The sequence below is a fragment of the Seriola aureovittata genome, chromosome 11 (genome assembly GCF_021018895.1).
Source record: "Seriola aureovittata isolate HTS-2021-v1 ecotype China chromosome 11, ASM2101889v1, whole genome shotgun sequence".
NCBI lineage: Eukaryota > Metazoa > Chordata > Actinopteri > Carangiformes > Carangidae > Seriola > Seriola aureovittata.
In genome coordinates, this window is record NC_079374.1 from 2578792 (window position 1) to 2595312 (window position 16521).

Below are 16521 nucleotides of genomic sequence, written 5' to 3' on the forward strand. Positions count from 1 at the left end.
AAACGTTTTTATGCCTTAATACTATGACTTTTTTTTTTTTACGTTTTTATGCCTTACTATACTATGACGTTTTTTTTTACGTTTTTATGCCTTACTATACTATGACGTTTTTTTAAACGTTTTTATGCCTTACTATACTATGACGATTTTTTTTTACGTTTTTATGCCTTACTACACTATGACTTTTTTTTTTAAACGTTTTTATGCCTTACTACACTATGACTTTTTTTTAACGTTTTTATGCCTTACTATACTATGACGGTGTTTTTTTAAACGTTTTTATGCCTTAATACTATGACTTTTTTTTTTTTTTTTACGTTTTTATGCCTTACTATACTATGACGTTTTTTTTTACGTTTTTATGCCTTACTACACTATGACTTTTTTTTTTACATTTTTATGCCTTACTATACTATGACGGTTTTTTTTTACGTTTTTATGCCTTACTATACTACGACGTTTTTTTAAACGTTTTTATGCCTTAATACAGGGGTCGGCAACCCGCGGCTCCGGAGCCGCATGCGGCTCTTTCATCCCATGAATCATAGTGGAGAATAGCTGCTCACATACATATGTGGATCCGAAGATCGACAGGAAGGGTTGAAATTCTCGACAAATGGACGGCGTTTCGGCGGGTATACCGGCTTCCCCGAGTGTGACGTTTATTTTGAGCGATGAAAAATGATAAAATATAATTTTATTTTAATATTTCAAGATCACAATAATCTTCCAATTTAGAACTAAAATCTAAAAAAAAGAACTAACACAGATAAGGATAAGGATGAAAGAGCCGCATGCGGCTCCGGAGCCGCAGGTTGCCGACCCCTGCCTTAATACTATGACTTTTTTTTTTTTTACGTTTTTATGCCTTACTATACTATGACGTTTTTTTTTACGTTTTTATGCCTTACTATACTATGACGTTTTTTTAACGTTTTTATGCTTACTATACTATGACTTTTTTTTTTTTTACGTTTTTATGCCTTACTACACTATGACGTTTTGTTTTAACGTTTTTACGCCTTACTACACTATGACGTTTTTTTTTACGTTTTTATGCCTTACTATACTATGACTTTTTTTTTTTTTACGTTTTTATGCCTTACTATACTATGACGTTTTTTTTTAACGTTTTTATGCCTTACTATATTATGACTTTTTTTTTTTACGTTTTTATGCCTTACTATACTATGACGTTTTTTTAACGTTTTTATGCCTTACTATACTATGACGTTTTTTTTTTACGTTTTTATGCCTTACTACACTATGACATTTTTTTAAACGTTTTTATGCCTTACCACACTATGACATTTTTTTTTACGTTTTTATGCCTTACTACACTATGACATTTTTTTTTACGTTTTCATGCCTTACTATACTATGACTTTTTTTTTTACGTTTTTATGCCTTACTATACTATGACGTTTTTTTAAACGTTTTTATGCCTTACTATACTATGACTTTTTTTTTGTTTTTATGCCTTACTATACTATAATATGACATTTTTTTTTACGTTTTTATGCCTTACTATACTATGACATTTTTTTTTACGTTTTTATGCCTTACTATACTATGACGTTTTTTTAAACGTTTTTATGCCTTACTATACTATGACGTTTTTTTTAACGTTTTTATGCCTTACTATACTATGACGGTGTTTTTTTAAACGTTTTTATGCCTTACTATACTACGACGTTTTTTTAAACGTTTTTATGCCTTAATACTATGACTTTTTTTTTTTTTACGTTTTTATGCCTTACTATACTATGACGGTTTTTTTTTACGTTTTTATGCCTTACTATACTACGACGTTTTTTTAAACGTTTTTATGCCTTAATACTATGACTTTTTTTTTTTTTACGTTTTTATGCCTTACTATACTATGACGTTTTTTTTTACGTTTTTATGCCTCACTATACTATGACGTTTTTTTTAAACGTTTTTATGCCTTACTATACTATGACGATTTTTTTTTACGTTTTTATGCCTTACTACACTATGACTTTTTTTTTAAACGTTTTTATGCCTTACTACACTATGACTTTTTTTTTAACGTTTTTATGCCTTACTATACTATGACGGTGTTTTTTTAAACGTTTTTATGCCTTAATACTATGACTTTTTTTTTTTTACGTTTTTATGCCTTACTATACTATGACGTTTTTTTTTTACGTTTTTATGCCTTACTACACTATGACTTTTTTTTTTTACATTTTTATGCCTTACTATACTATGACGGTTTTTTTTTACGTTTTTATGCCTTACTATACTACGACGTTTTTTTAAACGTTTTTATGCCTTAATACAGGGGTCGGCAACCCGCGGCTCCGGAGCCGCATGCGGCTCTTTCATCCCATGAATCATAGTGGAGAATAGCTGCTCACATACATATGTGGATCCGAAGATCGACAGGAAGGGTTGAAAGTCTCGACAAATGGACGGCGTTTCGGCGGGTATACCGGCTTCCCCGAGTGTGACGTTTATTTTGAGCGATGAAAAATGATAAAATATAATTTTATTTTAATATTTCAAGATCACAATAATCTTCCAATTTAGAACTAAAATCTAAAAAAAAGAACTAACACAGATAAGGATAAGGATGAAAGAGCCGCATGCGGCTCCGGAGCCGCAGGTTGCCGACCCCTGCCTTAATACTATGACTTTTTTTTTTTTTACGTTTTTATGCCTTACTATACTATGACGTTTTTTTTTACGTTTTTATGCCTTACTATACTATGACGTTTTTTTAAACGTTTTTATGCCTTACTATACTATGACTTTTTTTTTTTTACGTTTTTATGCCTTACTACACTATGACGTTTTGTTTTAACGTTTTTACGCCTTACTACACTATGACGTTTTTTTTTACGTTTTTATGCCTTACTATACTATGACTTTTTTTTTTTTTACGTTTTTATGCCTTACTATACTATGACGTTTTTTTAAACGTTTTTATGCCTTACTATATTATGACTTTTTTTTTTACGTTTTTATGCCTTACTATACTATGACGTTTTTTTAAACGTTTTTATGCCTTACTATACTATGACGGTTTTTTTTTACGTTTTTATGCCTTACTACACTATGACATTTTTTTAAACGTTTTTATGCCTTACCACACTATGACATTTTTTTTTACGTTTTTATGCCTTACTACACTATGACATTTTTTTTTACGTTTTCATGCCTTACTATACTATGACTTTTTTTTTTACGTTTTTATGCCTTACTATACTATGACGTTTTTTTAACGTTTTTATGCCTTACTATACTATGACTTTTTTTTTGTTTTTATGCCTTACTATACTATAATATGACATTTTTTTTTACGTTTTTATGCCTTACTATACTATGACATTTTTTTTTACGTTTTTATGCCTTACTATACTATGACGTTTTTTTAAACGTTTTTATGCCTTACTATACTATGACGTTTTTTTTAACGTTTTTATGCCTTACTATACTATGACGGTGTTTTTTTAAACGTTTTTATGCCTTAATACTATGACTTTTTTTTTTTTACGTTTTTATGCCTTACTATACTATGACGTTTTTTTTTTACGTTTTTATGCCTTACTACACTATGACTTTTTTTTTTTACATTTTTATGCCTTACTATACTATGACGGGTTTTTTTTACGTTTTTATGCCTTACTATACTATGACGTTTTTTTTTACGTTTTTATGCCTTACTATACTATGACGTTTTTTTAACGTTTTTATGCCTTACTATACTATGACTTTTTTTTTGTTTTTATGCCTTACTATACTATAATATGACATTTTTTTTTACGTTTTTATGCCTTACTATAATATGACTTTTTTTTTTACGTTTTTATGCCTTACTATACTATGACGTTTTTTTAAACGTTTTTATGCCTTACTATACTATGACATTTTTATGCCTTACTATACTATGACTTTTTTTTTTTTTACGTTTTTATGCCTTACTATACTATGACATTTTTATGCTTTATTATCATGTGACATTTTTTTACGTTTTTATGCCTTACTATACTATGACTTTTTTTTTTTACGTTTTTATGCCTTACTATACAATTACTTTTTTTTTTACGTTTTAATGCCTTACTACACTATGACGTTTTTTTTTACGTTTTTATGCCTTACTACACTATGACGTTTTTTTTTTACGTTTTTATGCCTTACTATACTATTACTTTTTTTTTTACGTTTTTATGCCTTACTATACTATGACATTTTTTTAAACGTTTTTATGCCTTACTACACTCTGACGTTTTTTTTTTAACGTTTTTATGCCTTACTATACTATGATGTTTTTTTGACATTTTTTTGCCTTAATCTACTATGACGTTCTTCGCCGTTTTTATGCCTTACTATAGTATGCCATTTTTTTTACCTTACTATACTGGGATGTTTTGATGCCTTAATATACTTTGACATTTTTTTGCCTTACTATACTATGATGTTTTTTTGACATTTTTATGCCTTACTATACTATGATGTTTTTTTGACTTTTTGATGCCTTACTATACTGTTTTTTTGACATTTTTATGCCTTACTACACTATGACTTTTTTTTTAAACGTTTTTATGCCTTACTACACTATGACTTTTTTTTTTACGTTTTTATGCCTTACTATACTATGACGGTGTTTTTTTAAACGTTTTTATGCCTTAATACTATGACTTTTTTTTTTTTACGTTTTTATGCCTTACTATACTATGACGTTTTTTTTTTACGTTTTTATGCCTTACTACACTATGACTTTTTTTTTTTACATTTTTATGCCTTACTATACTATGACGGTTTTTTTTTACGTTTTTATGCCTTACTATACTACGACGTTTTTTTAAACGTTTTTATGCCTTAATACTATGACTTTTTTTTTTTTACGTTTTTATGCCTTACTATACTATGACGTTTTTTTTTTACGTTTTTATGCCTTACTATACTATGACGTTTTTTTTTTACGTTTTTATGCCTTACTATACTATGACGTTTTTTTTTACGTTTTTATGCCTTACTATACTATGACGTTTTTTTAAACGTTTTTATGCCTTACTATACTATGACTTTTTTTTTTTTACGTTTTTATGCCTTACTACACTATGACGTTTTGTTTTAACGTTTTTATGCCTTACTACACTATGACATTTTTTTTTACGTTTTTATGCCTTACTATACTATGACTTTTTTTTTTTTTCCGTTTTTATGCCTTACTATACTATGACGTTTTTTTAAACGTTTTTATGCCTTACTATATTATGACTTTTTTTTTTACGTTTTTATGCCTTACTATACTATGACGTTTTTTTAAACGTTTTTATGCCTTACTATACTATGACGGTTTTTTTTAACGTTTTTATGCCTTACTACACTATGACATTTTTTTAAACGTTTTTATGCCTTACTACACTATGACATTTTTTTTTACGTTTTTATGCCTTACTATACTATGACGTTTTTTTAAACGTTTTTATGCCTTACTATACTATGACGTTTTTTTTTTACGTTTTTATGCCTTACTACACTATGACATTTTTTTAAACGTTTTTATGCCTTACTACACTATGACATTTTTTTTTACGTTTTCATGCCTTACTATACTATGACTTTTTTTTTTACGTTTTTATGCCTTACTATACTATGACGTTTTTTTAAACGTTTTTATGCCTTACTATACTATGACTTTTTTTTTGTTTTTATGCCTTACTATACTATAATATGACATTTTTTTTTACGTTTTTATGCCTTACTATACTATGACTTTTTTTTTTACGTTTTTATGCCTTACTATACTATGACGTTTTTTTAAACGTTTTTATGCCTTACTATACTATGACATTTTTATGCCTTACTATACTATGACTTTTTTTTTTTTACGTTTTTATGCCTTACTATACTATGACATTTTTATGCTTTATTATCATGTGACATTTTTTTACGTTTTAATGCCTTACTATACTATGACTTTTTTTTTTACGTTTTTATGCCTTACTATACTATTACTTTTTTTTTTACGTTTTAATGCCTTACTACACTATGACGTTTTTTTTAACGTTTTTATGCCTTACTACACTATGACTTTTTTTTTTTTTACGTTTTTATGCCTTACTATACTATGACATTTTTATGCTTTATTATCATGTGACATTTTTTTACGTTTTAATGCCTTACTATACTATGACTTTTTTTTTTTACGTTTTTATGCCTTACTATACTATTACTTTTTTTTTTACGTTTTAATGCCTTACTACACTATGACGTTTTTTTTAACGTTTTTATGCCTTACTATACTATGACGTTTTTTTAAACGTTTTTATGCCTTACTATACTATGACATTTTTATGCCTTACTATACTATGACTTTTTTTTTTTTTACGTTTTTATGCCTTACTATACTATGACATTTTTATGCTTTATTATCATGTGACATTTTTTTTACGTTTTTATGCCTTACTATACTATGACTTTTTTTTTTACGTTTTTATGCCTTACTATACTATTACTTTTTTTTTTACGTTTTAATGCCTTACTACACTATGACGTTTTTTTTTACGTTTTTATGCCTTACTACACTATGACGTTTTTTTTTTTACGTTTTTATGCCTTACTATACTATTACTTTTTTTTTTACGTTTTTATGCCTTACTATACTATGACATTTTTTAAAACGTTTTTATGCCTTACTACACTCTGACGTTTTTTTTTTAACGTTTTTATGCCTTACTATACTATGATGTTTTTTTGACATTTTTTTGCCTTAATCTACTATGACGTTCTTCGCCGTTTTTATGCCTTACTATAGTATGCCATTTTTTTTACCTTACTATACTGGGATGTTTTGATGCCTTAATATACTTTGACATTTTTTTGCCTTACTATACTATGATGTTTTTTTGACATTTTTATGCCTTACTATACTATGATGTTTTTTTGACTTTTTGATGCCTTACTATACTGTTTTTTTGACATTTTTATGCCTTACTACACTATGACTTTTTTTTTAAACGTTTTTATGCCTTACTACACTATGACTTTTTTTTTTAACGTTTTTATGCCTTACTATACTATGACGGTGTTTTTTTAAACGTTTTTATGCCTTAATACTATGACTTTTTTTTTTTTACGTTTTTATGCCTTACTATACTATGACGTTTTTTTTTTACGTTTTTATGCCTTACTACACTATGACTTTTTTTTTTACATTTTTATGCCTTACTATACTATGACGGTTTTTTTTTACGTTTTTATGCCTTACTATACTACGACGTTTTTTTAAACGTTTTTATGCCTTAATACTATGACTTTTTTTTTTTTACGTTTTTATGCCTTACTATACTATGACGTTTTTTTTTACGTTTTTATGCCTTACTATACTATGACGTTTTTTTAAACGTTTTTATGCCTTACTATACTATGACTTTTTTTTTTTTACGTTTTTATGCCTTACTACACTATGACGTTTTGTTTTAACGTTTTTATGCCTTACTACACTATGACGTTTTTTTTTACGTTTTTATGCCTTACTATACTATGACTTTTTTTTTTTACGTTTTTATGCCTTACTATACTATGACGTTTTTTTTAACGTTTTTATGCCTTACTATATTATGACTTTTTTTTTTACGTTTTTATGCCTTACTATACTATGACGTTTTTTTAAACGTTTTTATGCCTTACTATACTATGACGGTTTTTTTTTAACGTTTTTATGCCTTACTACACTATGACATTTTTTTAAACGTTTTTATGCCTTACTACACTATGACATTTTTTTTTACGTTTTTATGCCTTACTATACTATGACGTTTTTTTAAACGTTTTTATGCCTTACTATACTATGACGTTTTTTTTTTACGTTTTTATGCCTTACTACACTATGACATTTTTTTAAACGTTTTTATGCCTTACTACACTATGACATTTTTTTTTACGTTTTCATGCCTTACTATACTATGACTTTTTTTTTTTACGTTTTTATGCCTTACTATACTATGACGTTTTTTTAAACGTTTTTATGCCTTACTATACTATGACTTTTTTTTTGTTTTTATGCCTTACTATACTATAATATGACTTTTTTTTTACGTTTTTATGCCTTACTATACTATGACTTTTTTTTTTTACGTTTTTATGCCTTACTATACTATGACGTTTTTTTAAACGTTTTTATGCCTTACTATACTATGACATTTTTATGCCTTACTATACTATGACTTTTTTTTTTTTTACGTTTTTATGCCTTACTATACTATGACATTTTTATGCTTTATTATCATGTGACATTTTTTTACGTTTTAATGCCTTACTATACTATGACTTTTTTTTTTTTACGTTTTTATGCCTTACTATACTATTACTTTTTTTTTTTACGTTTTAATGCCTTACTACACTATGACGTTTTTTTTTAACGTTTTTATGCCTTACTACACTATGACGGTTTTTTTTTTACGTTTTTATGCCTTATTATACTATTACTTTTTTTTTTACGTTTTTATGCCTTACTATACTATGACATTTTTTTAAACGTTTTTATGCCTTACTACACTATGACGTTTTTTTTTTAACGTTTTTATGCCTTACTATACTATGATGTTTTTTTGACATTTTTTTGCCTTAATCTACTATGACGTTCTTCGCCGTTTTTATGCCTTACTATAGTATGCCATTTTTTTTTACCTTACTATACTGTGATGTTTTGATGCCTTAATATACTTTGACATTTTTATGCCTTACTATACTATGATGTTTTTTTGACATTTTTATGCCTTACTATACTATGATGTTTTTTTGACTTTTTGATGCCTTACTACACAATGATGTTTTTTTGACATTTTTATGCCTTACTATACTATGATGTTTTTTGGCTGAGGTTCCACACACATGAGACTATCTAATCCTGTCACTCTACATACACAAGTAACATCAGAATGCCTCACACTTGAAAAAGTTTTCTCATGGCTCTGTGCTGTGCTTCCAGGTACGCCATCTCCATGGCGAGGAAGATAGGCGCCCGGGTATACGCTCTGCCCGAGGACCTGGTGGAGGTCAAACCCAAGATGGTGATGACGGTGTTCGCCTGCCTGATGGCGCGCGGCATGAAGAGAGCCTAAAGACCAAGACGACACCCCGTCAGTAAACTGGACGAACATGAACCTGCAGACCGGCTTCAGGAAGTGAAGGGGGGGGGGGGGGTCAGTTGTATTCTTGTGACTTAACAGTTCAGAGAGAAAAAACTGTCACAGTCTCATAACCTGAAATATTGGACAGACAAGGTTCAGATAATGTGAACACATTTCAAAACAGTGGGGTGACAGAAACAAAGTAATTATATTATATTGAGACATCCACTGCAGACTGTTATATTTCTCTGTTTTAAACTCAGGATCAGCTTCAGTTAAACATCATCATCATTAATAATAAAGTACATAATCACATCTGCAGGCTTCCCACTCTCTGCTGCACTGTTGTTGGTTTATCTGATGTCTGTATCATCATGAAGGACCTGCGTAATGTCCCTGCGTATTTCTGTGGCACACATTCAACCAAGGTCTCAGTTTTTTACCTGATTACAAACATTTCAAATAAGAAACTTTATGACAAAAATATGCAACAAATAAACAGACTTTTGTATGATAACCTGTGTTGTTATTTGAGTGTATAACTAGAATCGCCTCCTCATGGTTGTATTCCTCCGCCACTCAGACCAGTTTCAGATTGCATCCCTGTTTATCCAGAGTCATATAAAATATAAAATATGAACCATTTGTGTGACATTTGTCTTGTTGCTGGGTCTTGAGTCTTGAGTTACGGCTTAAAGCTGTTTTGTGAGGGCACCCCGACCTTGACCTTTGACCTTTAGTCACCAAAATCTAATCAGTTCATCCCTGAATCCTGGTGAATGTTTGTCATTCATATCAGATCAATGATCTAAACTCATCAACTCGATAGTTTTGAATCAGGATCTTCCAGTAGCTTGTGAAAAAGGTGTCAGATTTAATAACTACAGCTGTGATTTAAAAATAATAATAATAATAATGATAGATATATTATCTTTATGTTAAAATATAAAATTAAAATACTTTAGGATCAGGGCAAAAAATCTTGACTGGGACAGCTCTACTTTATGCTGATGCTGCATTCACGTCACATGGGAAAGTGTCAGTCTTCTTACTGCACAACAAACAAAAAACAACAGAGTGACTTTTCCTCAAAGAACAGTAAACGACCTCAGTGTGACTAAAACGTAATAATGTTGAGTGATTGTGTGAGAGGTAAAGACATTGTGCTTGTTCAGTAAAGCACTAAAGCAGCGTTTATTTACCTTTAACACCAGCCTGGAAGAGTGTCAGCCTTTCAGGTGGAAAAAGCTGTTTACAAGTGGGAAACTGGTAACTCTGATGTGATGTGAACGCAGCATGTGATCGCCAGCTGCTGGCTGTAGTTTGGTGTTCTGGTGAATGGTGTCAATATTTACATGTAAATCTCAGCAGGAAAGTAAAGAAACAGGGATTCAAACCTCAAACACGATCACACACACAAGTGTTGACCTTTGATTCGTTTCTTCACAGCAACCAGGTGAGACTCCAGCTGTTAAATACAGGATTATAGATGACACTGACCTGAGCAAAAAAAAATTTAAAAAATCAATGAAAGCACAAAAACAGAGAGAGTCACTTAAACAATCTGTTTAATTAGAGAAAACTTTCATTTCCAAAGGAAAGATAGAGAACTGGTACAAAACGAAAAGCTGGGTCGAGTCCGTCGAGTCCGTCCTAGTTTTTCTTCTTGAAGAGAGAGAAAGTGGCAACAGAGTTCAGAGACAGACCTGAACCAGACCTGGACCAGACCTGGACCAGACCTGGACCAGACATGGACCAGGCGGCGAACAGAGAGTGAGGAAAACTTAGCTACATATTTACAATATTAACTGTCAGTTGAGCCGCTGCTGCTGTTTCTGAACAAACACATGATGAACGTTTGTGGAAGTTAAACCATGTCCCTTTAAGCTGTTGTACAGGTGTTATGTTGGGGGGGTGGGGGTGGGGTGTTATCTTAGTGTCTCTGGGAGGAGCATTATTTGGCAGGTTTGGCCTCTGTGGGGTTTTCTCCGGTGTCGAGGGTCTTGAGGAGGCGGAAGAGGCCGGCGGCTTCACGGATGCGGCTGAACTCGATGCAGAAGGCCTGGACCTCGATGAACAGGTCCTGGACGTTGATGATCTTGTTTCGGATTAGAGACTGGAGGAAGACGCAGACCAGACGCACCAGACGGTTCTAGAAGAAAAGATAAACGTCAGAAACATTACTGCACAATATCGACATTTTCAAACTTATTTTATCCGACTGTCGATGTAAATACTGACATGATTTCACTGAAGAGAAGAACACCAAGTCTCTCCTGCACTAGACTTTACCCGTTACTCTTATTGTGTTGACAAACTTCTAGATACAGACATAAAGCAACATGTGATTCCACCCTAAGTTTGTCCTTTCACAAATAAAGAAATTCACTCATGAAAAATGTGGATGAGCTGTAAATGATTTGCCACATTTCTCTGTATAATCGATTTCAACAGCAGAATCAACTACAGGTGAATCTGAAACTGTTTCACCACAAACTCAACACTGTGTCCATCATGAGGAGGATTTACTGCATTACTATCAGGCACTGAACTGCATGACCTGGGCTACAGATGTGGGGGGAGTGTTGTGATCAGAGAACAAGTCAGTATCTGATGCGACCACCGTTTGGGTGACGACGCAGGTCATGGAGGAGCCGGGATGTTTTAAGCTTCCAGGAACTGTTTACATCACGCTGCAGATGAATGATCTTTTATTTCAACTAAAGTGTTGTGTTTATATTTGTGTTCAGTGAATAAGTGGCTGCTTCACTTCAGCAGGGATCATGTGTCTCAAACAGACGCGTTCTCTTCATTGGTTTCAACACGTTCTGTTCTTGTTAAAGGACGGAGGATCTAATTTAATCATGTTCATCCTGAAGCCGCTTCACTGAGGCTGTTGTCATTAAAGTGTTGGACTGTACCTGCATGTATTTGTCTTTGATCTGTTCACAGGTGGAGATGCAGTTGGAGATGTAGAGGTGGATGAACTCTGGAGGTAAATCCACAGCTGTGGTCAACCTGAGAGAGAACGAGGGACGGGATGACTTGATTAAAATAAAATGATCAATTAATCTATCAAAAAAACGAGTAGTCGAACAAGCAGCAGCCAAAACCACATGAACAAAGACAAATCTGTAACAGCGTGTGACAGAGAACATCGCCCCCACCTGTTGACGACCTCCATGGAGTGGAGCGACATGTCCATGTTGACCAGCACGGAGAAATACTCTGTGATCTGGCTGCTCTGCATCAGCTTCAGCAGCATCTCGATGGCCACCAGCGGGTTGTTCTCCACCAGGTCAGGCAGCTTCGCCGGGGACAGACCGATGTGATAGACCAGCTTCGGGTCTTTCTCCAGCTCGGCCAGCAGCTGCAGAGAGAGGAGGAGGAGTTAGTGATGAAGAGGCGACAGATAAAGACTCTCCCTCTCTATTCTGCTCCAAGGAAACAGAGGAGGACAGAACTCTGAGATTAAATTTATTTTATTCAAATTCAAAAAAAGAGTTCTGATGTTCGAGCGCTGCGTGAACGGAGACGGGTGGAATCTGGCGGCAGTGCGACGTTCGCTCACCTGTGACTGCTGCTGGGCCGACAGCGGGCTCTTGAAGGCCTTGGACATGATGCGTTTGATCTCCACGCCGGTGCTGTTCTTCACGCACATGGAGCGGTCCCACTGCACGCTGTGATCCGGCTCGGTGGGGTTCAGCCACGCCAGCTCGTCCTCGCACACGTGGAGGGGCGGCGGCGGCCGGATGAACTCGGGGCGGAAGTGACCTGAGGACGGAGAGAAGCGGAGGTGTGAGCTTTCTGACGCTTTAGGAGACGTTACCATCGACCTGCAGACACAACCTGGAGTCTTTTAGTTTTTGTTTTGGTAGCAGATGAAAAGTTTTTTTATTGTCCAGAAGCCGTTGTGGTAACCATGGCAACGGCTGCAACGGCTATAAGAGGTGTCCTCATATTCAAAGAGTCAGCACCATGTGTCAGGATGTGAACAGCAATGAAGTCTAATCACTGGACACCAGGACAGAAAGGTGAAGATCTACAGGTGATGAAACTGTTAGATTTAGAAACCGCCGCTGAAGGAGGAGGAGTCAGGAGTTCATCTGTCACATGGGGTTTTGTGTTTTGGAGTTTAACATGAATCTAAATCACCTGCACTTCAGACTTGAACAGAGAGTTTACACGTCTTGAAACACACATGAAGACTGTGGTGTGTCGTGTTTGTCACCTCGTCTGCAGCCTGATCTGAGCTGTTAACACGCCGGTCAAAAGAAGGATGTTCAATAGAAAACTGCTCTGTAACAAATATTCTCCTTTCATACCTGTATGAAAAATAACAAATGGACTAATAATCTACGTGTTCACATGCACATCAGTAGCTTCCTGCAGGAATCTGATGTCAACATCATGAAAACAAGAAACCTGATTCTCTCAGGTGTTTATCTCCTGGAGAACTTTCTACACACACGTAACCAGGTTTCCAACATGTGAACATTGTGATTAGAACTCGGACGATCAGTTGATGAACTGATCAACAGAAAATGAATGAAAAACTTTTGATAATTGATTCATTGTTTCAGGTATTTGTCAAACATTCTCTGGTTTCAGCTGCTCAAATTATTGAAAAAGAACTAAGTTTAGTCTCTGGTTTAGATCCTGAGTTTTTCCTCCTGGATGCGTTCTGTGGTGGAAACAGTTTCAGCATCAAACACACTTACTCTCCAGTGGGGGGCGGGGCCCTGTGACCAGAGACTCGATGATCTGATTGGCCACCGAGCTGTCGAATCCCGAGTTGGATGAGTCTGGATCCGGGTCGTTCAGGATGCTGGGGAAGCTGGCCTTGCTCTGGGTGGGCAGCTCCGACTGACGCTCTGAAAGACGAAGATACAAAAAAATAGTTTCATTAAATAAAAAGAAGAAGAAGAAGAAGGAGGAGGAGGAGAAACACAGACGCTTCAGATTAGAACAAAATCCTTCAGAGACTCTCAGTGAAACAACGACTAATCAGGAGAATAAAACAGTTTAAAGTTCATCAGGTTTCAAGTGTCGTTCATCATCTGCTCTTTTTATTGTTGTAATCTTCTGTCTGACCCTTCATGCATGTTCCTGATAAAAGTATTGATCGATTGACTGATTGAACTTAATTAATAATTAAAAGTACCCTCAGAATAAAACACAGTAAAGCCTCAGAGTCTGATTTTCACTGTGGTTCTCCAACATACTAAAACCATGACACATGTTCAGGTAAGTAATAACCCTGTACTCTCACTCAGCTCCACCTGACGGTGCTGCTTTTGAAGATGAGTGTTGTGGGTTTAAAACATCAGGACTCTGCAGTGGATAAATGTGTGTGTGTCAGTGTGTATTCACCTGCTAAGGCGAGCTGCAGCCCGCTGATGTCTATAGACTGGGGCATGTTGCCGACGTCCATGCAGGACACCTGTCTGGGCGTCTTCTTGAAGAGATCCCTGGGCGGAGCCAACATCAGCTGGGACAGGAAGAACTTCTCAGGCTGGGTGATGGGAGGCAGGAAGCCTGCAGAGATCACATGACAGAGAACAGATGTGAGGGTGGAGTGTTGATGGAGAACATGTACTATACACCGAGTTTTCTGAGTTTTAACAGCTTGAGATGAGAGCGGCAAATTTTTTGTACGTTTCATCGTGAATAAACAAAATTCTCTGCTTCGGCCGTTCGTCAGCATCTTTCTCCCCCTAAAACTGTTCCTGATTGAATAAATATTACGACTCCAGCTTGGTGTTTCAGTGCGTACGGGGAAAACAAAGCTCATCAATCATACACATGAGAGACTGGTTTCATGAACATGACAGTGAGTTCAGTGAACTTCAGTGGCCTCCCCAGACCTCCAGACCTGAATCCAGTAGAACCTTTGGATGTGGTAGAACAGGAGGTCGGCAGCTTGAATGTGCAGCTGACAGATCTGCAGAAATGATGCTGAGCGGAGTCACAGAGGAAAGTTTCAACATCTGGTCGATCCATAACATCAACACCTCTCTAAAACCATTTGGACACAAACTGAACATTATAACCTTCATGAGGATTTACTGCAGGACTCTCGGATCAGACTGCAGGGGCCAGTTATCACAAAGATAAACTTTGACTGTTGCTTAGATCAACCAATCAGTCAGACTTCAGATAAACGTCTAAATTCATCTGTTGCAGAGCCAGACTGTGGAACAATGAATTCTGGGTAAATGAAGAATTTTTTCAATCCATAGCCAACTGCTCTGCTCCGTTTACCACAGCAGGAAATGTCTGTCTTTTGAGTTACAAGGACATTTTACTTTGGAAATCAGCAAAGAGTGAAACAACAACATTGAAAAATCCTTAAAAAGTCTTTCCTTGTCTTTGCTCCCTCCATAACAATGTTAGAAAACCCACAAACACAAATTATGAGCCATGTTTTCCTGTTTTATGCTGTTGGGTGCCATTGGTCAACACAGGTGTCATTGATTGTTACCAGCCTGGAGGTAAGGTGTCTAATTTTTATAGCTTAAATTATTATTATAAGTCAGTCAATCTTTGTGAAACTGGCCCCATGTGTTCCTAATAAACTGGCAACTGAGTGTTGATGGTACATGCCTCTACAGTAGTGTAGAAAGATAGAGTGTGGAAATTGTCAGTGTATGAGACAGTTGTGACAATTGCTGGACAACACCTCCAGACCTCAAACACACACAGACGTACCGGACAGCACCTTCTCCTGCTCCTCCCCGGCAGGTGCGGGGTTCAGCAGGTGGGCGAACACGGCGGCGAACGGGTTAGCGGCCAGCGGCTCGGTACGGTACATCTCCCAGAGCAGGTAGAGGGCGGTGAGCCGCTGCGGGGAGCTGGGGAGCAGGTCAGGCTGCTGGAGAAGCATGACCAGAACAGAGCCCACCCTGAAGTGCTCCGCTTTCCCGAAGTAATGGTGGAAGTGGGTGGAGAGGCTCTCGAAGGTGTTGGTGCAAGCCTCCTCCGAGATGATGCTCAGCAGGTTAGACAGTTCCTTCGGAGCCAGGGTCATGGTCTCCTCTCCTGGGTCTGCTTAGCTTCTTGGAGAGTTATAAATAATATAAAACTCTGTATTGTCGGTTAATAAAGCAAATAAAACATCTCTCTGATAAACTGTGGGGAGTTAATTCATCATTAAAGACGAAGAAGACGAACTACAGCCTGAAAGTCATCACACGAGTTAGCAACGAGTTAGCTTAGCCTAGCAGCGCTAACTGACAGAAACCGGCCAAACCATCGCAAAAACTAAAGAGTCCGCCCGACAAAGTCCACACCGACCGGCTCGGCGGCTACATAACAGTCTCCCAAAACCAGTACGCATCAAAAGAGAGACATATTCAGCACTCTGTAAAGCGTTCTCACGACTGTTACACACACGGCTGGTTCATTAGCCGTT

General features: G+C 35.3%; 2 protein-coding genes across 2 annotated transcripts in view; one reads left to right on the forward strand and one right to left on the reverse strand.

Annotated features, from left to right (window-relative positions):
• The window catches only part of lcp1 (lymphocyte cytosolic protein 1 (L-plastin)), a 30978-nt gene extending 21354 nt beyond the window's left edge, over positions 1 to 9624 (forward strand). Inside the window, exon 16 of the mRNA XM_056389703.1 lies at positions 8966 to 9624. Coding sequence (XP_056245678.1) covers positions 8966 to 9098 — 133 coding nt within the window. The 3' untranslated portion in view covers positions 9099 to 9624. The remainder of the gene's footprint in view (positions 1 to 8965) is intronic.
• Positions 9625 to 10657: 1033 nt separating this feature from the next.
• On the reverse strand, positions 10658 to 16514 carry cnot11 (CCR4-NOT transcription complex, subunit 11). Its single transcript, XM_056389711.1, has 7 exons — positions 15819 to 16514; positions 14481 to 14645; positions 13829 to 13981; positions 12679 to 12881; positions 12275 to 12477; positions 12029 to 12125; positions 10658 to 11259 (listed from the first exon to the last, which is right to left on the reverse strand). The coding sequence occupies exons 1-7, from the start codon at positions 16135 to 16137 to the stop codon at positions 11062 to 11064; spliced, it is 1338 nt and encodes a 445-aa protein (XP_056245686.1). The 5' UTR covers positions 16138 to 16514; the 3' UTR covers positions 10658 to 11061.
• Between the last annotated feature and the right edge of the window lie 7 nt (positions 16515 to 16521).

Coding starts and splice junctions, on each gene's coding strand:
- cnot11 (XM_056389711.1), bottom strand. CDS start 16,137: ATGACCCTGGCTCCGAAGGAACTGTCTAACCTGCTGAGCATCATCTCG. Junction 12,882..13,828: donor GCCCCGCCCCCCACTGGAGA/GTAAGTGTGTTT, acceptor CTCCGTCCTCAG/GTCACTTCCGCCCCGAGTTC. Junction 11,260..12,028: donor TCAAAGACAAATACATGCAG/GTACAGTCCAAC, acceptor CTTTTCTTCTAG/AACCGTCTGGTGCGTCTGGT.